This window comes from Poecile atricapillus, chromosome W (assembly GCF_030490865.1).
Source record: "Poecile atricapillus isolate bPoeAtr1 chromosome W, bPoeAtr1.hap1, whole genome shotgun sequence".
Lineage (NCBI taxonomy): Eukaryota > Metazoa > Chordata > Aves > Passeriformes > Paridae > Poecile > Poecile atricapillus.
The window spans coordinates 38,817,469-38,844,418 of NC_081288.1; the positions used below are offsets into that span (position 1 = coordinate 38,817,469).

The 26,950-nt window shown below is 37.7% G+C and overlaps 1 protein-coding gene across 2 annotated transcripts in view; it reads right to left on the reverse strand.

The window, feature by feature from the left end:
- LOC131592328 (neuron navigator 3) overlaps positions 1 to 16,129 on the reverse strand; it is a 248,044-nt gene extending 231,915 nt beyond the window's left edge. For both annotated transcript variants that reach the window (XM_058863752.1, XM_058863751.1), the window contains exon 1: positions 15,887 to 16,129. In XM_058863752.1, coding sequence (XP_058719735.1) covers positions 15,887 to 16,129 — 243 coding nt within the window. The remainder of the gene's footprint in view (positions 1 to 15,886) is intronic.
- Between the last annotated feature and the right edge of the window lie 10,821 nt (positions 16,130 to 26,950).

Below are 26,950 nucleotides of genomic sequence, written 5' to 3' on the forward strand. Positions count from 1 at the left end.
AGCATGATCAGCAGTGTTTGAGATGAAGAGGAAGGATTTTTAGATGTATCTAGTGAACTTCATAGTCTCAAATATTAGGTTGTCCCTAACTTAAAAATTTTGAAAGGAAATTAGTTTCTGTGCTTTGTAATGACCTTAAACCTTCAGATGCAAAAGCCAGTCACCCCTTTAATATAACCTTTTCCCATACACCTTTAATAGAAGGTGTACATATAAAAATGTCCCATGCACATAAAAAATGTTTGTATTATTGAAATGGCAGGCATTTAGCTACCTTTTGATGTCTATTCTGTAAGATATCATTGTAATTTGACGATGCCCTCTATTTCTTGCACTGGTATAAGGCTCTTCATCTGTGTTCTTGGGACTGCCTGGTTTGAAATACAAATGGCAGCAACCCAGTTGTCAGGAACATCACACACCTGCGGGGCACACTCAGACCAATATGCATATTCCCTCTAGGGAAGACAGCAGGCATAATGTCCAAAATGAAAATAAGCAAACTGGTTAGACAGGTGACAGTTCCAATGCTTTCCAAACATTTCTACTTCATGACAGTTACCAAGCAAAGTAGCTTACAGCTCATGAGGGATTTACCAGAGACATTACAGCGACTACAGCCCACAAGCAGCACCCTTTGCAGGGCACACATCCAACTTGATTAAGCCTGCATGTAACCCTGTCACTTGCTATAAGCCTTCCTGCTTATTTCAAGTTGTTAAAGCAGAAACCACAATTCCTTAATGATATCCTTTCCCATAAGCAATGGCTGTAGCAGTTACAGCAATGTCATTCAGTTGCTAACAAGAAGAAAAATAATTCACATGAGGGAGGTGGTAATCCTCAAGAAAAACTTTCCTTAAATGATATATGCATTACTCTGCAAGGCTGAGAACACATTCATGAACATCCCCTTTTCATACTGGCTGAATTACTTGTCTTGAGATTCTGTCTCTTTGAGTAGCTTCTAGATTAATGCCATCCTTTTCTTCAGAAAGACTGTGACAGCAAGTGAAAAAGGAGGGAGTCTAATGCTGGCAGATGAATGAATGCAAGTGCTGTGTACATCTGTATGAGATTGTGCAGAGATAGAAGAGAACTTTAGACATTGCTGCAAGTACACCCGTGTGTACATCCACATGTGCAAGTTGACTGCCCACCAACTCATTAAATATTTATCCTTGTGTATGCACACATAAGACCCATGCACTTATATACACAGTTATGTTGTCATACATTCAATAAACTAATTCATTATAGTATTTCTGGGTAATGATGAATCATTATCTCTACAATCTCTGCAGCATTAAGCAGAAAGCTGTGAGAATATGTTAGAATGAAACCTTTCTTCCTCACAGATATGTCTCCATCTCCCATGAACCCACAATGGTTCATTATGAATACTATCTTGCTTGCCTATTACTTCACCACTTCTCAAGGACTTTCCATATCTTCATATCCCTAATCTATTTTAAGAATCAAAAAGAGGATGTCCCTCTGATAAAAGCATGCCCAGATCCATCACCCTTATGGGGGCTATGTATAGACTAGTTTGCAAAGTAGCCTCAAGAGATTTAAATAATGTACTTTGAAACGCTATTGTACAATCTGTTGTAATAATGATAACATTAGCAATAAGTCCTGAAAAGAACCTCACAAACAGAAATTCTGTACTACAGGTAAGATTCACGTCAGATAATTTCAGACACTGAAAATTAAGTGTTTAACTTAAATTAGATGGTTTGTCTCCCCTTAATTAAGCAATAGATGCACATACTGCCAGAGGGTGAGTCATTCTACATTTACATAAACAACACAGAAAAAATGAAGGAATTGCCCTCAAGGAATATTTATCTCTGCCATCTGGATAGAGTAGGAGCTCAGACTAGACGCCAACCTTTTAACTGGCTTTAATGAGGTAATATGAATTCCACTCTGACTGGAGCCTCATAGAATCACAGGATCATTAAGGCCCTCCATGATCACTGAGTCCAACCTTTGACCAAACACCACCATATCAACTGAACCACAGCATTAAGTGCCACGCCGAGTTGTTTCTCGAACACTTCCAGAGATGGTAAATCCACCATCTACACTGTTTAATCTTCCTTTCAGGGAAGAAATACTTCCTGATGGCTATTCTGAACTTCCCCTGGTGCAGCTTGAGACTGTCCTTTTGTCCAGTTGCTGGTTGCCTGGGAGAAGATGCTGACTCCCACATGGCTACTGCCTCCTTTCAAGTAGTTGTAGAGTTCTGTTTTCAGCAGGACCACCATCCATTCTTAAACTGACAAATATAGTTAATAGGGTTCCAATTCTCAATAAATACAAAAATTAGAAGACATAATTAACAAATTTTCTTCAACAATTTTTGTTCTGTGGTCCCCACTTTTTGTTGATTCTGAACTTCACTGATCTACAATGCAGTAAAAAAGAGCTAGGACTTTCTTCAACTTTCCTAATATTTTCCATTGGTCCCAAGCTATTTGCAGTCAGGAAAAAGCAGTCCTAAAGAACCTCTCACTTGTGCTCTACATATTCTATTCATACTGACCATTAATCACACACACTTAGTCCTGACTTAACAGCAACATTCAGCTATCAGGACTTAATATTACTGAACTCAGGAAGAAAGATTTCCTTTAAGAAATACATTCTTTTAGGGCAATGGCCCTATATAGATTGGACTCTTTTGGTACATAGAATAAGACAGAAAGCTGGCATGGATTGGCAGTAAAGATTGTGAGTGGATTTTTACTGACCACATTTCTACTGCCAAAAGTCATTTATGGGTGGGGCAGGAGGAGCCTCAATTTTAATCTTTAGAGCCATGAATGTGAACAATTCTCTCTGCAGAATTTATGAGCTGTTTTACTTATCAGTATTTCCTCAGAGTTTTCACGCAGTCAGATTGATTACTCTTTCCTTATACTGTTTGTGCATACTCCAGTTTGGCTTTACAGTGCATAAAATGGACATGAACTGCATACTGTACCATACAAGGAAATTAAAAGCAGTGACATGCCTATCATAGTTCTTAAATTTTTGTTCAAAAACACAACAGGGTATCACTTATAAGAAAAATCTAAATGTACAAAGACCTCAGCAGCAAGAATACCCTAAATATTTGGCAATTTTTAATTAACCAAATTCCATAGGTCATCTAAACAGATAGAATTAAAAAAAAAAAAAATAGTAAATGGACAGTCTTATTTTTTTCTGTAACAAGCCTGGCTTTCATAAAACAATTAATTCTGAATGTTTTCAGTGCACAAAGAAGTAGGAGTTTGTTTTTTGTTTTTTTTTTTCTCCTTTTTAAGTGCATAATTTCCCTCAATAAAAATCTCAGATTAAATGATTATCAGAAAATACCAGTCAGCTGACATAAAACATCACAGGATACAAACATAACTCAGCCTTCCCAAAAACGAGACACAAAAGCATGGCTTGAAAATCATACCTTGTGAAAATGTAAGAGGTTGTAAATTGTCTAACCACAATGAAATAGGATGATGTTCTTACTCCAGTAAGCAAACAGAAAAACTCACACTGATTTAAAGAACACAGCAAGTTCTAATTTCAGAAGGATTATTTTGTCATGTGTCTAGAGTGAAGTATTTAAAGTTATGGACCGAACAATGGACATCTTCCTAGAAGACATCTCAGAGATGGTGAAAGGAGAGAGCTGCTGAAGCATACAAATATAAGCTAGAAGTATCTAGTCAGTTTGAAAACTGATTTCCAATAAGTTAAAAAAAAATATTTAGAGACTCCATCAGTCTCCTCAGCATTGCAGAGGCAGATTCACACCCCAGAGGAACTGGAGGGGGTAATGCAACCTGAGAGAGGAACAGCGGAGGGACAGAGTAGAGCACCACCTGCCAGATCCTGGCCTGCCAGTGGGAATGTGGGCTGCTGAGCTGCTGCTGAGCGCTGTGGGTGCATTGACAGACACACATAAACTAGGAAGCACAGGGAGTCAGTGCTTCTTCTGGGTTTGCCTGTTGCAGTATTGAACATATCAGTTAATGCTACAATTAACGACAAGTTAAAAGATATGTTCTACATCTCACTTTTTTGCAAGTTACTATAAACAGTACTTCTATCCTTTCTTTCAAAATTCTATCCTTCACCAAAAAAATAACATATATGATGTGTGATGTATTTGTCGATATATGTGCAAAAATCACCTTCCACATTAGTTAAAAAAAAAAAAACAAACAAACTACACTTTAACTTTGGTAAATACATAGATAAATGTGAACAGGTATCTGTATATGAGCACAAATACCCATCTCTGGGTATTCACTTATGCCTTCCAAAGGACCAATACTTGGATATGAAGATATGTAATATTTCTCTCTAATTAATTATGACAAAATAACTCATTTATATTGAAATGGTGTTGTGAATCTTGTGTTGCTCCATGCAAAGGCTGCTGAGACCTTTAAAGACAAATATATATCTGAGTGAAAAATATTTTTGAAAATACTGACTTTATTGTCATACAAAATAAAAATTTTAATGGGAAGTGAAGTCCCCTGACTGAAATGTAACTACTATCAGTCTGTCTTTCACTTATATAAGTATTTCAAAATGAAATCTTGCAACTTTGCTAAAATGAATTAGACTATTAATTGTCCAGGAAAAAAGGGATAATATTTTCCATAGATGCAAATATGTCCCTATTTCCCTTGCTTTTAGTAGGTCTGAGTTATCCAGTATCTATGCTGCTGATCTGAATCTCCTGTATAATATTATTTTTCTTTTGCCAAATCACCTGTAAATAATTTTTTGAATGACACCATTCAGTTCCACACAGTGGTACTCAGTATGTTGAGATTTGGATGCTCCCTTTTCTGAAACTTTGCTTAATCAGCTCCCTTAAGTACTCTACATCTCTTTATCATGTCCACAAATAAAGCTGAATAACTCAGAAAAAATCTTGCAGTGACTTGGTGGGGCCCTGGGAAAAAGCCTTGTTTTCATTTCCACTCATTTTTCTTTTATTCCACACTCCCTTGTGCTAATAGCTTATCTTATAAACCAAAACTCTTTAAGGCTGTGACTGACATAGCTGTCACAGATGGGGAGAGTTGCCTTGCTCTCATTAATCAGTAACACAAACACCAACCCATTCCCAACACCCAGCTGGAGAAACCTTATTCTTGCATTAGAGAAGTCTATGAAGATGTGAAAGTTCTGCAAATTAGACTGTGTTAAACCCCCCTACACACATCTGGAGATGGCATCACCTATGAACAGAGTATTTGATTGCCAATCACTACAACAGTTTCTCTGTGGAGCAACTAATCTGTTAGGTTTCAGCTAATACTACAGAGCCATACCAGTTTTTTGAGTGATACTGCAACAAGGTAAAGGAAGCAGCAAAGACGTTAGTATTCTCTCCTTACTTTTATCAGGATCACAAGGTTATAAATGAAAAAAATGCATGTTGTATATAAAATGCCTTCTACTTGCCTCTTCTTATTACAAGCAGGAAAAAGAATGGATGCATTATTAGCCTGACAGGAAGCTGAGAACATCAGTAACAGATTAGGATAAAAAAAAACCCAACACATTTTTCTATGATAATTACAAGTAACATCAATAACACTTTAAAAAGTAGCTAATTAGATTATTTCTTCAGTATTAAAAAAAAAAAAAAATCAATTAATAGTTAGCCAAGAAACAACTCCACTCTAAAAAATCTATTCCTTATAACCATTTCACATATGAGCTGATTTCAAGGAGATACTTAATAGTAACCAGAAATGAAACTAGATTTTTGAATTCCCATGTGAGTTGCTCAGCCTTACTCCCTCACAGAAGCATTTCAAAAGAAAATCTGAACCTGCAGCTCTCAAGCTTTCAGATTTGTACTGCTCCTTCATGAGAAACAGATTCCTTCAGCTCTTCCTTCCAGCACTATGGCTGGTGAGCTGGCCAGCAATGACGAAAGCAGGCAGACTGCTCAGCTGAGGAAATTTCTAAACTCCTTTTGAACTTTTATTTGTTATTTCACATTCTTATTTAATGCCTATTTATTTCCACTACAGAGACAGCTTACAAAAAAAGAGCCTGAAAAACAAAAACCAAACCAAAACAAAAATACTCCCCCCAAAAAAACACCCAACTTGTTTACTGCATAGATGTGTTGCCAGGAAATCTCATTGTTGTTGCGGTGAGTAAAAATCCTGCACCCTGACTTATGTCTTACTCACCCCTAAATCACGTATGAGCCATGCAGCCTTTCCTGATTAATGAAAGTGGTCAAATATTTTACAACACTTGCTAGGAAGTCATCTTTGTGTGCATGGCCATGCTCATTACTAAGCTGTGGTGGTTTTACTCATGCCCTGTAATTCAAATCCTGATGCACAACAGGAAGTTTTCACTGCCAAATCTTTTGGAGCTTAACACAACATCAACAAGATAGACAGCCAGGTGTTAAAACTGTCATAGAGAGATAATTTGAAATGGAAAACACAAGAGAGAGCTCAACAACTATTTTTGTTCCAATTTGTTTTCAAACTTGCTGCAATTGGAGAGTTTCACCTGAACAAAATATTTTGATCAGCTGCTGAGATATATACTGAAAGATGAAATGCTTTCTGCTGAATTAAGATCAGAAGGACAGAGCAGCAAAGGAGGGTTTACAAGGAATAAATATAACTAAAAGGATAAGTCAGACCAAATGTCATGCTGAAAGTAGGTTAGGACAATACTAATATTATACTTGGTAAAATTCTCTCATGTTTTATGCAGAGGTAGTACATTTAGTGGCTGGCACCTTCTCAGTTTATATATCCAGAAATATTATGATCCAGCTCTAACCACTTCAAAATTATGCTTCCCTTTGATTTGCTTATTTTCAAAGTTCTCTCATCTTGGCTTGCACAGAACACACACAAGAGTCATCAGAAATCTGCACATCTTATGCGAGGGAATGATCCCTTCACATTTACCAGACAAAACACTCTGCATTCCTTTTCTGAATTTTGAAGTTACGCTTTCAGCCAACATCCTCTTGCCAGTAAAAACAAAAAGGAAGGTTTGTGACCTTTAAAACATCATGGGCAAGTGAAGATTCATACAAAATAGTCCACTACGAGGTTTGAAAATAGATATATGCTTCCTCCTCTTCCAGCTTAATCCCCAAACACCCTCACTTGTCAAAAGGCTATTGTTAAGGCATGGGCTTCCTCCAAGACCACATCCTGTGAATCAGGTCAGAGTGAAACACAGAGCTGATTTAAATTAACTACTCTTTGCGTGCCCTGTTTGTAAGTGCAAGAAAAACTGTGTGGCTCAAAAAATAGTCCAGTATACTAGAAAAAAAGGGACAGTGGACCTAGACCAGAATGAACTTTAAGCCAAAAAAATTAGTAGATCTCATTTGTAATTCATGCCATTAGTATTTACTAAATACAAGTTTCTGCTACAAACAAGCTAGGCAGTGTACTCAAAGGCAGAAATTAGGACTCAAAAAAGCCATTTTTCTTCAAAACAGGCCTGCTTCACAATTACTTAGATTTTCCACATCTTATTTAACAAGTCAACAGCCTATCAACAACATTACATGCAGGACCATTGATGAGTGTCATACTGCTTCAAAAAGGGCACAAAATACTCTGTATCTTTAATAAACCGTGCTAGTCTATGCTGGTTGGATATATCAAAATCAAGAGAATATGTCTCCTGGAGTAAAATTCCACCTCAAGCTAAGAGCTGGGCCCACACTTATGCTAGCTATTGACATTAAAATGATGACAAAGCCAAAACTGTCCTTATGAGGGAAACAGGAAAAATAACTTATTATTTGGATGTTTCATTCTTAACTGATCCTTTAGAAAAGACAAAGGATAGGCTTGTGGTTATGATGTGGAGATTGGGACTTGAGATATATATGACTTGAAATTCCTAGTCCTGCCACAAAGGCCCAGCCTGAGTGTGGGAAAATCATCCATTTTCCCTTTAATCTCTCTCTTCCCTCTGCACTATGGGGATTATATTTTTCCCTTTCTCCCACAGTGCATGTAATACAGCCGTGTGTTCTACAGGACTGGAATGACTTTTGCATACATACACACTACCTGCCATAGTAGGACACCAATCTAGTAAAAGTTTCTAGGATCAAGGTATGGTTGAAACAAACAGAAAAATCCACAGAAAGAATATTATTTTCATTTGAGAAGAAATGTTTTTCGGTGCAACTAAACTCCCTAATCTTAGTGGCACCCCTCACTCTGATGGGTACTTCGGGATGCTCCTGTATTCCAGGGACCCCTAGAATGCAGCTAGAAGAAATATTCACTACAGTGCTCTTGAAGGGATTTTAAATTAATCATTTTTAAGTTCATAGGGACTCTATATTCCTTGCAATAGAGTAAAGAGCAGAGTCCCCAAGAGTCACTCCAATGTCTCCCAGGCTCTTGAGGCATGAGGACACTCCAATATTGATATGCCAGGGAAATGAGTGTTTCCAAACAAGCCACTAGCTTTCAGTGCTTTTGGGACACTTACCAGGAACTGCAGTATTTCAGTGCAATGCCTCTGGAAACACCCATACTGCACAATGGCACTTTTTCTAAGGAAGTAAATCTGTATCAAAAGAGAGTCCTTATGTATCTGTATCACTGTGGGCCACCGTGCTGTCAGCTCAGGTTCCCAGGGAAGCATGGTTTCATTACCATGCACCTGAAGTCAGCTGAACCAAGGAATGACAAAAGAGAATGAGAAGACCATCAAGGTTGTCACCTATTCCTTTGCACAACAGAGGATCACTGCTAACAATACTATTGTCTGGCAAGCGTACACATTGAGTTTTCCAGTGATGGAGATACTATGTTTTCCAGAGGCAAAGTTTAACTACTGTTACTGCTGGGAAGTTTTACTAAAGCCTAACTAAAACCTCCTGGGGTATAATATAAGCCCATTATTTTTATCTGAAGTTGGAGACCACTTATCTCCACTTGTGGTTATGAAGAATGGATTATCCCAGGGGGCTGCAAGAGTGTTGCACCAAGCAAATGTTGCTGGATTGCTTCACTTCTGCTGCATTCACAGTGCATTATCCTGCAGACAAAGTCCCATTTTTGAGTAAAGGATATTTTATTTAATAGTTGTTTGGTCAGGAAGTCCCTAAGCAGCTTCTTCAGGCACAAATGCAACACAAGAGTAAGTGTGATTGTCTTCTGATGATGTGCAATACCAGCTCACAATGCACCAATTAATATGGAATAAGTTGAGTTATATGTTCTTATTTTGTAAGAGAAATAACATGAAAGCAGTAGAAATTTAGAGAGAGACCTTAACCTCAGGTTGGTAACATCCTATCCATGATCCCAACTACAAATTATAGACGAGAAACATCATTCAACCTACATTCCAACCATTTGTTCACAAACACAAAAGATTTAAGAGTTTATATTGTCTTACTTTATATTTATCTCAACTCTATGAAAATGTGTTTGATACAGATGATTAGACAATAAACATGTAACAGTGAAATTTAGTCCAAGCTCATACAGAACGAAGCTCTTAAATAAGTTATAATATAGCGTAGACAGATGGTACTGGATACATAAAACACATTAAAGACACTGTTATCTGTTTGATAAAGAAATAATTCAGAGCACTAGACAAGAAGCTGAAATTGCTGACAATCTGAACTCCTGCCAACTGTCCTGGCTTCACTGGGGCTGTGTGAATTTTAAACACACATAGTCCCAGGTGTCCACAGTGCTGACTGAAATTTCTGGCAGCTAGCTCAATGCTTTTGAAACACTGCTGGCTTCCCATCACTAGCGGTCACTAAGGGGAGAAGATAGGCAGTTTCTGGCTGCTTCTGCTGCCCTTTCTGTTGCCTTTGCTGTAGTGCTGTAAATGAAACATTCGGCACAATGAGCAGCCTCATTTCTTGCCAACCCACAAGGCAGATACCTCCAGGGGACTAGTGCTGAGAAAAGGAAGGGTATGACCAAAGGGGAAAGAGACTCATATATTTATGTTGCCTAGAATCAGTGTGTCAAGAAACTCAGTGGAGCTTGGGCCTCAGAGGCCAGAAAAAATCGTATCCAAGAAACTGAAATGTCAAAGAGATGTGGGATTGCAACAGATGCTTTGCTTTGGAGAGATTTGGGGTATGGTGGGAAAGGGTCACATGAAACCTAAGTAAGTGGTGTGAAAGGGTTAGCTGAGGAAAGACAGAGATATGGAAGTCATTTATGGCACACATCTGGTATTCCAATGTGCACAGCACTCCTGTTGACGTGAACAGGAGCTCCACCCCTGTATGGAAAACAAAAATATTTGTCTTGAGATCTGTCTGTATAAAAGAGCCTAGCTGTTCTCCAAGTTTGGTGTCTTGTGATGGGCAGGATTTACCACATCACTGACAAACTACTTAAAACTGATGAGGGAAAAATGAGAGGCTTCCATGTGCATCTTAATGGTCTAGTGCAGAAGGGCTGTCTGAATGACACTGGAAGCCCTCAGAGTAAAACTGAGATGCAATGGTATGATGCCAAATGAAATAGACCTAAAGAGTCACTTTAACAGCTACAGCACATGTTTTTGTCTAATCAGATCAAAGCATTTAGCTTGGTTTTGTGACACTGACATTCATTTTAGATTACTTTAACAACTTCCACTTGGTACAACTAAGTGTTTTGGACCCCATTCTCTGTTGGACACGCTCCCCAAGTAGCACAATCTATTCTGCTCTGTTCTGCTGATTTACTGGGGATTGCTTCCCCAGCTTAATTGTTCAGATTTCTGTGCTCTAGAGAAGTGAATTGCTTCTCTTTACTCAGGTGGACACCTGATATTCTTTGTCATTTCTTCCAGGAGGCCTAGCAGAGGATCAATTTCCTGAGCTCCCCTAAGATCTTCCTGTATAAAGATTGTTTAATGAACTTAGTGGAGCTGGACCCCTGTAAGAGAGGTCACAAACAACTGTCTATTCATCCTCTGGATACCAGTATCTCCATACTACTAGGATCTTACCACGTTCCCACAAAACTTAGGTATCAAGAAAAGTTTTAGGTTTACATATGTGTACTGGATCAGCTGGGGAGGCTGATTAGCACTTTTTGATACTGAACAGTGATATGAAAAATGCTGCAAGAAAGACAGGAAGGCTTGATTAGGGGATACAGAGAAAAATAAGTCATATTCAGTAGCCTGTAAAGATGTCTGCCAACGGGAAGGAAGAAGCAGATAAAGCAGACAGCAGCAGAGAGATAGCATGAACAAAGAGACACTGAAAACAAAAAAAAACTCAAAGAAATAAGATAATATGACAGTAAAGGAATTAATTAACTCAGGAAAGAAGGCTAAAATCCAAGAAGAAAGCTTATCATCCAAGTCATACAACCAAAACCCTACAATTAATATATCAGATTAATCTCAGAGAAAATTCACTTTGGATGCATAAATGATGGTGTAGGGCTCTTGGAAGAAGGAAGTCTAATGATGGGAGGAAAACTTTGGGAACATAAAGCAGAGCACTTCAAGGAGTGGCCCCAGGAAGCCAGACCAGAAGACCAATGTGCCTAACAGAGGTTGCTGACTCCCAGCAGCTGCACAGCTTTGTGCTGGAGAGGATTCATGGCAACACACTTGTGACTACACCATCAAATGTGTGAGAGTAGATGAAATCAATCACGCTTTCAGGTGACCTGGAGTAAAACACTATTGCCATTGGCATTTTGCTACAGGTCAACATTACAGACTCACTGAAAGGAGAGCCTATACTCCAGCCCTCCTACTAAAGCAGGTTCACCAAGAACAGGTTGCACAGGATTGCATCTAGACTGGTTTTGAATGTCTCCAGAGAAGAAGACTCCACTACTTCTCTGCATAGCCTGTTCCAGTGCTCTGTCACCCTCAAAGTAAAGAATTTTTTTCCTGAAATTCAATGGAAATTCCTGTGCTTCAGTTTGTGCCCTTTGATCCTTGCCCTGTTTCTAGACACAACTGAACAGTCTGGCCCTAGCCTCTCAACACCCATCCTTAAAATAATAAAGTGCAGAGTTATGATTTAGTGACCAAATAAGCTGGTTTTGCAAATAAATTCTTTCTTCATTCTTATAGTTTTAAGTCATTGTTTGATTTACCTTTCTACAGTATCAATGGATTTTTTTCACTTTGTTACTGTTTAATGGCTCATTCTACAATAAGAACAGTATCAAAAAGCAACCTACCATGATCTGATGATTAATTTTGAAAGCAGTATAAAATTGGTGGTAAAGAAATTCAAACAATACTATACCCACAGTTAGAAAAATACTACAAAATGTATATGGTTTTGTATAAAAACACTCTATTGTCCAGCTGAACAGCAAAACTCCATCTGCTTCAAAGACAGCCAGCATTTCACCTCATGAATCCAGCAGCTGGATTCTGTTCCTGTGTACATATATAGGAATAAACTTTTGTCTATATGATACTCAGGGAAAAAGAATGTGCTCTGAATACTTGTGTTCAAATATTTTGTATGACTATTCACATCATAAAATGTTCATGCAGTCAGCCTAAACATCAGTGGGTTTTAGCAAGAAAGCAGATGAACCTGTTTTATGAGACCTAGGTACCAAAGCACAAATTATGAAAATCTTGAGCAAAAAGTGCATTTGAATAAACTGTACACAGAATAATTTAAATCATTAGCAACTTATTATTTGGTTTCATAAGCTTAACTAAGTTCTATACAATTAAGGAAAAAGGTAAACATAATCACTTCCAACTTTTTCTACCACAGTTTTTATGACAATATCATTTTTTTTTAAACCTCAAACTTCATAATATCCATAAACAAGAAAACAACCAAGACTGCAAGTGCAACAAAATCGCGGGAGATGAGAGAAACAGCAAGGGAAAAGAGAACTGATGTTTGCTGCTGTATTCCCAACCAGCCTTGGCCTTGTGAGAAAGCCAACACAAGCGACAGAAACAATCAGGTTTGGTGAGAGTGAAGTTCATAGAGGAAACAGCTGGGCGGCAATGACCTACTGTATTGACATGCATAACCCAAATTTATTTTAGAATTCTTAGCACTTAATAGATAGCAACAGGATATGTCACAGTGACTACACATGTCAATCTAAGTGCCTTGCAGACAGGATGAGAAAACTTGTGACCCACAGTGCAGCAAATGTAAAACACCAAATCAAGCAATGCAAAAGGCACTGCTTTCAGCTGACAAGAGCCAAAGTTAACTAGATGATGAATTCATATGTTCCATTGTCTTTTGCAGATAGAGACCTGTATTTTTTCCCTCAAAAATCAGTGCTGCCTTATATGCAATGATATATGTAACATAAGCATACAAGAAATATGTTCTTCAGATTTTACTCTGACTTGGAAACTCAGGCTAGTTATTCACTAAATTTTGGTTGAAAAACCTTTTATCTGACCATTTTTATAGTTACACAGCCCCAAGGTACATCATTGCAACAGTCACACAGAGATATCACAGAGATTAGTGTGTTTGCTAACAAAAGATCTATTTGGATCAGCACTCACAAATGGTCAAGCTTTGGGAGGATGTAACCTATACTGGTACAGAACTTGTATCTGCTCAGCAAACCTGAAGAGACATTAACTCTAACATCTCCATCAGATGTGTGTTTAAATAACCTACACATACTTCTGAGCTACCCAGGTGGCAGGGATCTCCATCACTGATGGAGAAATCAGCATTAATACTTTTAGGCTGATCCTTTGAAGCTTTCTAGTAACAAAAGCATTAAAATAATGTCATCTTCATAAATACCCATCCACTTTTACAGTCCAAACCCCTTTGGCAAAAAGATTTCATTAAACTTGCTTAAATGGTGAATAAAAGTGCATGTTTAAAAAAATGTGCCAGGAAGAAAATCAAGTAAAGGGCTGCCACTAAGCTTTACTGGGAATGTTGAACTTATAAGGGGGTAATACAGAAAGGCTTCAGAAATCAGTAAATTTTTGAATGTTCAGCACTTCTATAAATCCAGGTGGCTGTGGGAAGATTTCAGACCATCATGTGCACAGCCTGGTCTTACTCTTTTCATCTTTTAAAACTGCTCAGCAGCCTCCATGGAGAACATATATTGAGAAGGATGTCATGGCTGGTAGGTTTTTTTGGGAAGTTGGTTTGCTTTTTGTTTTTTAAAAAAAACAGTCTCTGAGATGACAGGTATTTTCAAACCAATGAAATGGCAAATTGGTATCACAGTTTGTGTCCATCCAGGCTGTTACCTCATTCAGTAGAGGTTCAGAGTTCAGGACCAGATGCCCTTGGAAGGCTATGACTTCTAGTTGGTCTCACACTAATTACTAATAGCTCCCAAGTGATTTAAATTTTGAAGGCAAGCTGCTTTATATTATTCTCCACACTTTTATAAGTAAACAAGAAACACTTCTCAGCAGCCAATGTAACCTTTTGCTTTTTTCATGGAAAATAGTATTTGCAAATCTGATTTACTTTTCATGGAATATCCATTAAGGAACACCATTAAAAACAAAGAAAGAATATTTTCTATTAAAAATAGGTAAAGAAGAAGGAATAGCATTATGTTAAAAGCTTATTATCTTCAAACATATTATCTTCATACTCATGTTATAGAAATGGGCTGATCATCACCTGTGGTACTCAAGAGACGAACAGTTTACAGTATAGGATGTCTGACACCACTAATGCATCATCTCTGGGAGACAGGGAGATGTGACCAGTTTGTGAAAACTCCAAGGGAAAAGTTAAGTGGCATGACCAAAATCTCATGTGTAAATATGTGGCAAGGTTTAAAAAGGAAACCAAAGTTCAGAATCCTAGCTCTATGCTTTAACCACAAAAACCAACTTTCTTCACTAAAACAGAGTTAACCCAGTAGTTAAAAACAAAGAAAAAACAAGTATATATATTATGTGTATCTTGCCACTGTAACAACTCTAACGACATCTAAGTGTTCTGAAACTAAGATACAATTAAAAATATATGTTCAGTTCCAGGGTGGTAATCAGTTCAACAAACCAAGAGTACTAGAAAAGCAAGAGGAAGTAGCCTCACAGCTTGCTGAACTGTGCAAACCACACATGCAGCTGTAACGTAGTGACTGAAAGATCTACAGAAATATATGCTGCTGACAAGAAGGGACTCAATACTCATGTACAAAGCATGAAAAATGTTCTCAACTACAGCAGAAAGCCTAGCTGAAAATCAAGCAGAAGTTTTGCTAAAAGTTAATTAGGATTCAAAAATAATCCCCTTACAAAAGAAAAAATCCCTAAGCAGTCTGAAAAATATTGTGGCATCCTGCTTCAGACAATCCTTTTATTTTCAAATCATAATGAACTGGGGCTAGATAGGGGCTAGGAAGCAGCTATTTTACAGAAGAGAAAAGCACAAGTACTTTTCACTGAGAAGCTGTTTTTCTGGTTGAGCAGTTCTGCAGCAAGAATAGCCAGATCATTTGAAAATTGAAAAGAAAATCAATTGCATGTTTTTATTTTAAAAGAGCCTCCCTGTGGGAATAGGTGTGGGCGTGAGATCTCTTTTGAAATTTCATAATATAACATAAAGCTGCCAAGATTTTTTTTTTAAATACTCTGTTTACTGGGTGCCAGAATAATTTTTCTCTCCTTATGATTCTACTGATCCTTATCGAAATTCATCTGTGAAGTGAATAACACTAACATTTAAAAAAAGAATATTTATTCAGACAGCAGCACTGATCAAAACAAATTTTCAAGGCTGCTATGGGAGTTCAGTGATGACAGCAAAACTCTATTTTCTCATTTACCCCCAAGTTCTGCATGCAGAAAGTTTGTATCAAACTTTTTTTCAAAGCAAATCAACATCTTTTTTAAGAATTGAGTTGCACAGGTAAAGTTTACAACTAACCTTGCTATCTTCGATCTCCTGGGTTTTTCCTTGAAGCATTTTCCTCTCTCCAAAATCACAGGTTGACTTTAACGTAAGCTGACAAGAAAGCATCGAGCTCTCTGCCCCAGTAAGCTCCAAAGACTTTGGTGAGTACTTCTGTGAGCCGGCGGGGCCAAGGTTGGGTATCGGGAGGGCAGTGTGGACAGGCTTTGACCCTACGGCTGGCTGTCTCAGCTTGGAGGCAACCCCAAGCACAGGCATGGCTTCTATAAAAGTATCTTCTTTCTGCCAAAGAAAATGCTCCTGACCTCAGTCTGGTAGACTCCAGCTTCAGCAATTTCAGAACAAATGCTTTAAACAAAAGTAGCAGTCATCTTTTCAAAAAGTCTTAAAACAATAATGTTATGAGTTTCACAAGGCAGCAGAATTTTTCCTTCATGTCTCCCCTTCTCCCTCGCAGCCACTCACACACACTGCTCAGTGAGTCAGTGGCTCTGTAAGACTAAACGCTCCTTTGGGGCGTGAACTTTTCTTGAAGGTAACTGCCACAGAGCTGCCTGTCTGGGATTAAAGAACTCATAAATTCGCTTTCTCTTCTTCCTACAGCATTCCAGGTCTGTGCATTACGTGAATGAAGGATGGGAGAAAAGGAGAGAGAGAAGAGAGGAAACCTCCCCGTACTCCAACTGTCAAAACAGCTCAGAGACCACAACACTGGAAGCAGAGACCTCTTCCTGACTACATAAATAACCAGCCCACATCTTAAAAAAAAAAAAACACAACTCTTTTTTTCTGCTTAAAAAAAAAAAAAAGGGACCTGAGTAGTGGCCAAAGCAAACAGCTGTTGGACGAGTTTTCATCCCGGAAATAATCTCAGCAATGAAGCTGTTTGTCTGATTCCTGGCTATTTTTCACTGCTGACAACCATGAGCTACGGTGTTTCATTCTCTGTTCCTCCCGTGAAATCAAGCTAAAATCATGCAAGAGTGTGGCTAGAAACAGACTCTGAATCACACTGTGGGTAACGTCTGTCTGTGCTATGAAAAATCCATACAAAAACACAGAGCAGGATTTAGGAGAATCACGAGCATTGTTAGAAGATTTAGTCAATACAGCTTTCAGAGCTCTTTTTTTTTTTTTTTTTCTTTCTTGGTGGTGGTGTTAACGTCATCTATTCAGTGTTAACACTTCCCTTTCTAAAAACATTGAAAGCTTCGTGAAGTCCATGTCTAACTCATCATTTCTGCTTGTTGCTCAGAGAAATATTCTTTCTGGCAACCTCAAATCCTTGCACATAGAAATACAAGTCAGGCAGGCAGAGCAGGCTCCAAAATGAGTCATGATGGACAGTCTAAATTGTTGAGCAGCATAAACACCTAGAACAACTGTAAATTCCTTTGAGATCCTGTAGCAGGGGAATCCCTTTTAAACTGACATGAGGAAAAAACCTGTGCAGAAACATCACACCATTCAACTCCTATGGGATTCTATCACCCAGCATTATAGACATGGGGATTTTTGTTACATCTTCCAAAACAAAACATAAGATGACTTGACTTATTCTGCCTCAATATACTACACAGTATTAACTACACCTTCCTTGAACAGTATGTACTATTACCTCCACAGATAAAAACACAAGACAAAATAAGAGCCCTCTGTACTTTTATCTTCTCAAAACAAAGATGGCAAAAGTTAAAAAATAAAAAAAAATTTGAAAAGAAAGCAAATGAGAAGCTGACAAAAAATCTTAAATCATGCATTAAAATTATTTTACAGAATAAATCTGTGATACTTGCAGTATTGTCCTCTATCATTAATTTACAAAGATCACACTGACACAGTAGATAAATTCAACTCTCTGTATTGACTTACAAACTATCCCATTCTTGTTTGTGATTTGTAGGAGTGAATTTGACCTGTTTTAGTAATCTCCTGAGTTTAGAAGAGAGAATACAGAGAATCAGCAAACACATTCCAGCATCCTCTGCCTTTTGGTGCCACCATTAACAATAGATGCAATGGGTTTGTGCAAGAATGCACAGAGGTAGCTGCTCTGCATTTTAGACAAGCTCAGCCCACAGGGTCCATCAATTTGCTCCAAGGATTGGAATATTCTTGTTCACTGTGGTATTTCAGATCTTCTGCATAGCAAAGGGGAAGAAAGCTCCTTGTGTAGTCTGTATTTGTTCCCCAGCATTATAAAGTACTGAGTCTGTGTAAGGAATTTCAATTTCTCAGGCACAACTGTTAATGGTTAACACTTCAGAAAATGCACATATGCAAAGACTGAAGTGGACCACAGGAAAAGAGGGATTTATCTCTTGCAAGGTTTGAGAAGATGAAAAATCCTCATGAGAACTGTTACCCAATGATCAAGACAAAGAATAAAATACAGCCATGAGACAGATACTTTCTTAAAAAGAACTTGGCCAAAAAAATGTAATTGAACCTTATTACTTCCCGGGGTTATAATTTTACAAAGTAATGCACTTTAGTAATCTTGCTGATCTTCTTTTGAATATGAATGATGAGGTCATGATACCCACAGTCTCTTTTGCAACCCATTTTCCCAGCACAGGAACCCTGAAAGTAATAACTAAGCAAACTTACTAGGAGAGAGTCATCTGTAATACATAACCAACAGGATTTGGAAACAATGATGTGAGGCTGGTGTTACTGCTACTCTTTCAAAAATAATTCTTCATTATATGTTGACTTTAAAGCTTGTACCACGTCAGGGCCATCAACTTCAGAACGCCATAAACCTAGAATTTGTACAATGATAAATAACAGAAGTGCTTCCAGTCTATTGAAGATGCAAAGAAGAGCATGCAAGATTCTTTGCAGAAATAATGAAAAATAATGGAGGAAAACAATTATACTCTGTAAATAAGAATGCAGCTACAAGCCTAGTCTTCCTTTTCTTGTTTTCTCTTATTCTAAGCAAAAGATAAATAAACAAACATCTGCTACTCTTAGAAATCACTTAGCTACAGTTTTTGTTTGAAAGGCCCTTGTGTACCTCATTATGAATGTGGGTTTTATGAAGTCCACCTTGGGGGAAATAATATTTAACAACTAAGCTTCAGTACTGTTTTCCACACCAATAGGTACGTACAGGATAAAGCATCTGTGGACAACATACACAAACTGTCACCAAATGCAGGTGGTGGTGAGACGATCCTGCAGGCAGAAGGTGTCTGAAGATTCAGTAAGGGGAGGAATTGTGGGGAAGAGGAAAAGTTGGAAGCTGCAAAGGAGGGCACATTGTCAGCCATCAGGCTGACCATGTGAATTTGGTGGGATTTTCCTCAGTATCTCTGGAGTGGGAAGCTAAGTGACTGTCAAGCAGAGCAGACAGGGAGAACCCAAAGTCAAAATGAAGATGATTTAGATATATGTGAATAATGTCCAAACAGGAAAAAAAGGCTTTATCTATGAGAAAACAGGGGTGGAGAAGGTGTAAACTGTGGCTATAACCTGGACTTACATGAAATCAAACACAACACTAGACTGTCTAGCATGAGGGGGAGAAGTATTACAGTCAGGATAGAGAAAGCAGTGAGTAAAAAGATATGACTGACAGAAATAAGGAGCATATATATTCTCTTGGTTACATGAAACTGATATATCTAGAAAGGGACTTCAGAGAAACGGGTCAGGCTAAGCATTGTTCAGAGAGGAGTTGTAGGTATATAATTTGTCCTCTTAGACTTTAGACATCCTCCAGCCAAGCAGGTAGGGAACATCATCTGGATTCAGGATTCAGGAGGATGAACAAAGATCATTACTGAAGTCCTGAGACAAGGGAAATGATGTGCGGGAAAGGTTGGAGAGTTGTGAGGAAGCTAGAAGAAAACTGAGATGTGGGAAAAAATAGAGGGTAACATTTCAAGTGGGATGGTAGATAAGAAGATAAAAGTGTAAAGAGGAACCAAAAAATGGGAAAACAGAGCAAAGATCAAAACAAAACCTTTAGTAGTTTTATCAGCGGTAAGGGCAGTTCCAGTGATATGTCAAAGGTACAGCCATTGCTTTAGCTGATAAAATAGTGGCAATCTGGCTGTAAACCATGGCTGTAAAAGTGTCACACACCCAACATTTTTACAGAAATTATAGATGATATTAATGATCTGTACCTCAAAGTAAGACAGCATGTATGTATTCAGTATAATAGTCCCCACATCCTAAAAAAAAGCTGTAATATTTATTTCAAATAGCAGAAGCAAACACTCCTGAAGTCTACATCACTTCATAAAAAAGGTATCAGTCACTTGTAATGTTATGGTGAATTTTTGTTCTAAGGACTGAACACACACTGTACTGTTCACAGCACAACACCCCAGCATATATTTCCTTTCCTTCATTGAGTCTGATACCAGTACAAGTCCCATGAAGGTTGCTCCCCTTCTGCACCCCCAGCCCTCAGACAAACTGTTCGTATGAACTGAGCAGACAGCTGGCAGTGTCTCCCAGAGCACAGGAAATATCAAGAGATGGGACACCTGCCTCAAAAGTGGAGCCAAGATATTTGTTTGCTCCTTCTGCTCTATGATCTTCAACAAGGAAACTGTTGCATGTGTACAGGGTCAAACAGGAAATGTCAGGGGTCTAGAGACTGCAGAGCTCTGTTCTGAGCTGTTTCCCCACTTCATCCCACTGGTGTAGCAGCTGTGTATAAAGATTACATGAGCCAGGCCAACTTCTGAATGAGCTTGAATGTGCTGATACAGTCACATGATTTTGTACTCACTGATTTCAGGTTGAGCAGAAATTTTCCCCAGCTGGGGATGGACAACTCTTCAAAAAGCAACCAGTGGTTCTAAAATACTGAAGGTAACCTGAAACAATTTTATTTATTTATTTATTTGTTTACTCCAGATAAAACAGGTTTAAACTTTAATAATGCAAGTGCACAGCATAAGTCTGTTTGGTATAACAAAATATGTTCAACCTGTCAAATACAGATGAGACAAATGCTTCAGCTCCAGCTCATGTTCACAGCACAATTTTGTGGGCATTACTTCTGTTATTACAAAAAGCAGGTGAATACATTCGTCTCAAGGTAAGACATTTAACATGTATTTAATCCTATCTCCAAGTATGTACTGCTACTGAGTAAACTGCTGTTGTTTTCCGTAACACTTTCATATTCCAAAAGTTATATAATCCAAAGCCTGGTTACAGTCACAGAAAAAGGTGCATCCGGCTTCCTAAAGGAAATCCTTCTGCTTTGGCTGAATGTTTGGGGAAGTTTTTAAAAGAGGACAACTTTTAAATAAGGATATAGTTTTATTGTCTGAACAATTTGGCCTTTCAAAACTCAGACAGGAGTTTAAGGGTTTGAATGCATTAGTGACCAGTGACAAAGTGACCAGTTCTTCTATAATTTTCATTCATACTGTACGTTTGCAGCATCTTCCATCAGATGGTTTCAAACCTTTTTGTGTAATTTAGTACCATACCAGCTTGTGAAGTATGTAAGGTATATTAAAATACTGTCAAGTGGAACCATTAGGCTAAATGACCTTCCCAGGTCTATATTTTTTTTTAAATTATAAACCTGTGTGGGTTAAAAATCAGTTATTTCTCTTTGTTGTCCGCTCTATTTAATCATGATGTATTTGGCTTAAAAGAATTGAGATTAAATACTATAGGATTGGAAAACATAAACTAAAATTTTATAAGGATAAGAAAGAACTGATGGCAACTGAACACATTATGCAAGTATTTACATACTGATTTACTGGCTAGACCACACAGCCAGCTGGTAAAGCTTAAGGAAAAGATCAGCTTTTCTCTTTGGGAGGTGGAAGAGGAAAAGGGGAAAAAAAAAAAAAGGATAATCTATTTGTTCATATCTAAGAAAATGATCCAAACAACAAATGCTGAAGACTCTCAAAGTTGATGCTAACTGCAGCTAACAAGGAAATACCCACAGTCAGCATAAACTGGTCAGAAAGTTAACAGACATCCTAAGGATTGAAGAGACAGCTTTTCTATCCTTTTTCCCTCATCTAATTGGTTTGTCATTTACAAACTCTCTCCAAGACACAGTCATAGGAGGCACCCTGGCTTCTCCAGTATCCTTCTGGGCACTGGCAGGTATCTTTGCCTTTTTCCATTTCTGCTCTCCTCCCAGTTTGTCTTTATATCTCTGAAAGGATTTCTGGCTTTGTATCACTTTTGGTGGGTCCTGGTGAATATGATTTCTGCTGCTTGCCCTACATTTTCCTGTCTTAGAACACATGACAGAGACATGACTTCAGTGCTGCATTGTCAAAGAACATTTCTCCCACATATCAGGGTAATTAAGAGCTTCAGCTCTTTGTAGTACAGCTGGAGGAATGTCTAAGGTAGACACGCCAAAACCAGACATTTATAGAGTGCATGATTAAGCTCTTAAGTGATAACATTACTTTTAGTGGAAGTGGTAAGGAACAGAATTCCTAGCCTGTTTTTAATAATGTTATTGATTGAAGTTTTGTTCCATTTGAAATTTTGACCAAAATTTAAATTATCTTGTGTTCCCCTCATAAATTCTCTGCAACCATTACTGTTTTCAATATGGGGTCCCCAGGAAAAGAATTTTCCCAATGCACATACACCCCAACATTTTTATGGAATATTTCATGATGCTGTGGAGACCTACAAATGTCTTAATAGGATGAGAAGGAAATTGGCAAGATTTGTGGTTAATCAAAGCTGTTTTGACTCTTGATACTGTCAATTGTTCAGAACTTTCATCCAAAATTTCTTCAGAGAAATTTACTTGCTTTACTTACTATGAAATTTCCTAACAAACTGTAAAAAATAACCCATAAAAAGAAACTGAGACTAAGCAGGAAGGAATCTGCTGATTATCTGCCATCAGGTGGCTGGCAGAGTGGCAAACCTATGCTTTCATCTGCAGGAAACTTTCCTCTTTCAAGCACTGAGGATCTGATAGAGGGTTTCAAAATCACAGTTATATTGGCATTCACTTCAGTATTGCAGTGAAAAACTTCTACATAAGGTTCCCACTGGTCTATTAAAAAAAAATAAAAGTTACTGTAGAAAAATAGCTTAGAAACATCTGCTACAGTCATGATCAGACTCTTGGCCAAGTGCAGCAACAACAGTAAGAGACTTTGAAGTCAATCAGCTTTGCTATCACCACCAGATACCCTCCAGTCAGTGGAAATTACTACACAGAGAGTTTAGGAGATATGAAGAAAACTTGCTCTGCCAAAAGTGTATATAGACAGCAATGAAGAAAAGAACGATTTTTTTAACAATCATGAAAATCATTAGGAGTGAAAGGTTAGCAATAGGTGTTAAAAAGAAAAAAAAAAGACTATATTAATACTCAAAGAATACTTCATGGAAACAAAGATGGATATATTTTAAAGGATTAGCTTTGATATTTGACATTAAACAAGTGCAAGCTGCACTGCAGCTGGAGGAGCACTTCTGACTGACTCATGATCTACTGTCTGCTTCTTTCTTGCTTTGAGACTGTAATCACTCAATGCCAACTTGCATCCCCCACAGTTTATACCTACTACAGCTATACCACCTCTGCCCATGTGCTACCCCAGACCTTGATCTAAGTAGTAATTATTGCCTAATATTTCTTGTTACTCCTCACTGCTTATTAACATAGTGGAATGATCCCAGCAATGTTTTTGGTTTCCTGTTGGCCTTTGCAGATAGTCATCATAACTAATTTTGTTATCAAGTGACCTTTCCTCCTATGCCCATATTATTTTCATCTTCTTTAACCACATAAATATTTGATATTTATCCTACATTTCCTGTGATTTGCACTAATTCAGTGCAAGATTTCTGATGGCAAACATAACGCCTCAACATAAGGTATGAACAAACATTGTAGTTCTTGGTGAAACATAACAAGATTACCTTCCCTGCCACAATTCCCATCAGAAAATCTGACATTTACTGTGCTCTCATGTAGAGTGGAAGTACTGGTGAAGCATTAGTCCCCATGGCAGTTCTATGTTTGCAGCTTGATGGTATGTCCTTAAGGATCTTTTCCAACCTAAATAATTGTATGATCCTGTAGGCTCCACTGCCACACACTTCCCTTGCATATCATCTCTTGCTAATGGTCAGAGGCACCATCCAGAGTGCTGGATCTTTTCTGTGACTAGTACTTTCATTACGGATCTCAAGTTGTTACATGAAGATTTGGTATTGTACCTTGAAGTCACTCGAGGGTTTTTGTTTTGTTTTCATAAACGGACATGCTCTTTTAACCATGTTTTTTTTTGTGCAATTTGCCTGCTCTTATTGAGGAGTTATGATAACACTATATGGAATCCATATTTTTATACAGTGCATATCACCAGGGCATATCACTACACTTACTGTGGTTTTCCTGCTCTTGTCTTGTGCTTGGCTATCTTGGAGCTCTGGCAGAGATGGTCACTCACCTTTACTTGCAAAATACTAAGCAGACAGGCTTTGTGTGTCAATGAATGAAAAACCTTGACCACGTATAGTTGAGCTGTGGGTGCTCTTTTCTTTCAGATAAAAATTGGCCTAATGCACATACTAAAAATCTCAACCATCTGCTTCTATCTCCTGTTGGCCACATGTGAATGTTTCCTACAGTGAGCCTTGAAAGCTTGTGCCTTTCTCCATTCTGCTGTGATCAGAGCGCGCTCCAGGCCAACTTCTGAAACGGGTTCTGTGTGTCACTAGACTAAACCTTCCAGTTTTTTGATCAATAAGCATCAAGGGACTGCTGTTTTTCATTACCAAACATCTCCCTTCTATGCTAAACCATACACCTTGTGTCATCCCAACAGAAATCTAAGAATAAATTACAGTAGCAGCTTTTTCCAGTCAGCAAACTGTATTTCCTCACCCCTACTCTGTCTATAGATGCATGATTTTATCTTTTGTGTGTATCTTTATGTACACATGAGTACACATGTTTAACATGTCAGACAGACATTAATGTCCTTTGAGCAATTCACCTGGGTTGTTTTATCTTTCACAAAAAAAAAAAAAAAAAAAAATAGAAACCATCAAACCCTCAATAGCACACAGCTGTCAAAAATAACTTCAAATCCTGCAGATGTTAGATGCTTCCTTCCTGCTTCTCTGCATACTGGGGAGAAATATTACCTTACAGATGTAGCATGTTATTAAAAAAAAAAAAAAAAAAAGGAAGATATGGTTATATATTGGTCTTACCTTCAAGGGCAAGAAAAGTGATAGATGGGAGACAAATGATACAACTCCACTCCTAGCTTTCATCCATCAGTTGGGCTTTTAGAACTGACATATGCAACAAGCATTTGGCAGCCATAAAAGCAACATCAGCATTCACAAATTAAAAAATAAAACAGAAAGCCAAAATATTTTTTTTCCACCTATAATAACCCTAGGATGAGCTACAGAGAAAGCACAGTTTTATCAAAACCAGAAGAGTGACTAAACTGGTTATCTAGCTGCAGCATCTAGCTAAACAGACACTGTTAGCTATAAATCAGCAAGAGCCAAGTTAACAGCCACTAGTGAAAATGTCACTGGTGGCATGTGCACCTTCAGTGGTGACAAAGGCAGAAACCATTATCTTCAGACAGATATGCCTTCAGACAGAAAATATCTTCATTACGTGTTCATGCAGCATCACAGCCAATAACACAAAACTTTCCTCATAGATCTAGGAAGATTTTCTATTGGTACAAAACTGTGTGATTCCCACTACTTCTCTAGGCCAAGTACAAGACATACAGTACAGTCTCTCCGTTTAGAAAATATATAATTAGATTTCATACATTATTCCTTTCTATTCCTTTATTTCTTTTTCTTATATTCTCTTTGAAAGTTTTATTTTTCATTCCATTCCCCTCTCTGCACCCAGTGAGGGAATATTCTCCAGAATAAGAACAAGATGTGCAGGCAGTATTTTTATTTTCTTTTCAGAAACTATTATGGCACAGCATTACAGTTTCTGCAGTACAAACCACCTGAGCAACACTGGGATCTGTAACTAGCAGACTAATCAAAAATCTCCTCCAATAACTTGTCAAAAGATTCTGGTCTTCTCTGAAACCTACTTCAATTTAGTAAATTTCCAAATATCCCATTATTTTTGTTTACCTTTACATTTTACTTATCTAAACTATAATCCAGGCACTTTTGCTTGTATTGCACTACTTCTTTTTAGCCTTTTATGGAATTCCTTGACTCTAACATATCTGAGCACTTTTATTCTGCCTTACATAATAAAGCTGAAGCAGTCCAATGCCTAATGCCATGTGGTGCTAATGCAAGGAGCAGGAGTCTACACTTGCTTGAATATATTAGCTAAAGATGGTGGAGGAGGAGGGGAAGAATAAAAGAGGGATACACAATATGCAGACTGCTTTCTGACCTGGAAAAGGTTTCCTTCTGTGATTAGAGTTTGCATTCCAAGCTAGTTACATTCTGGCCAAATTGATTTTCCCACCCTTACATAACTGAACTCTGTTTTTCATTATATGGGTGTAAATCTGCAGCAAAAACTTTGAACTTCCAATGAGTAATTCTAGATTTATGCCAGAGTAATTGAGAGCAGAATGTAGCCTCTTAGTTGCTCATAGATATAATACTATTTAAGATTTCTATCCTCCAACACACTTGTGAACACTCAACTTTACCCTAGCCCCCTTTTCTTTCCTTTAAGCTATTCTACAAGTTGACACAATATTTGGAATTTTTAATACAAATAATATTTGGAAATATTTTGCTTCCAAATCAAGGGAAAATGTAACTACTGAGAATGTATGTATTGAGAGGAGCTTTTTTTTTCCCTCAGAGAAAAGAAAGAACAATACAGAAGCATTTTTCTGTGCTGACACAGGCTGCATGCATGACTATCCAGCTCTTTTTCAAGTCTGCAGAACTGTTATTATTTATTTATCTCTAGACTGCTAATATTATTCAAAAACTTCCCTAAATCTGTATCTTTAAAACTATTATATTATGTTATGTTATGTTATGTTATATTATATTATATTATATTATATTATATTATATTATATTATATTATATTATATTATATTATATTATATTATATTATAT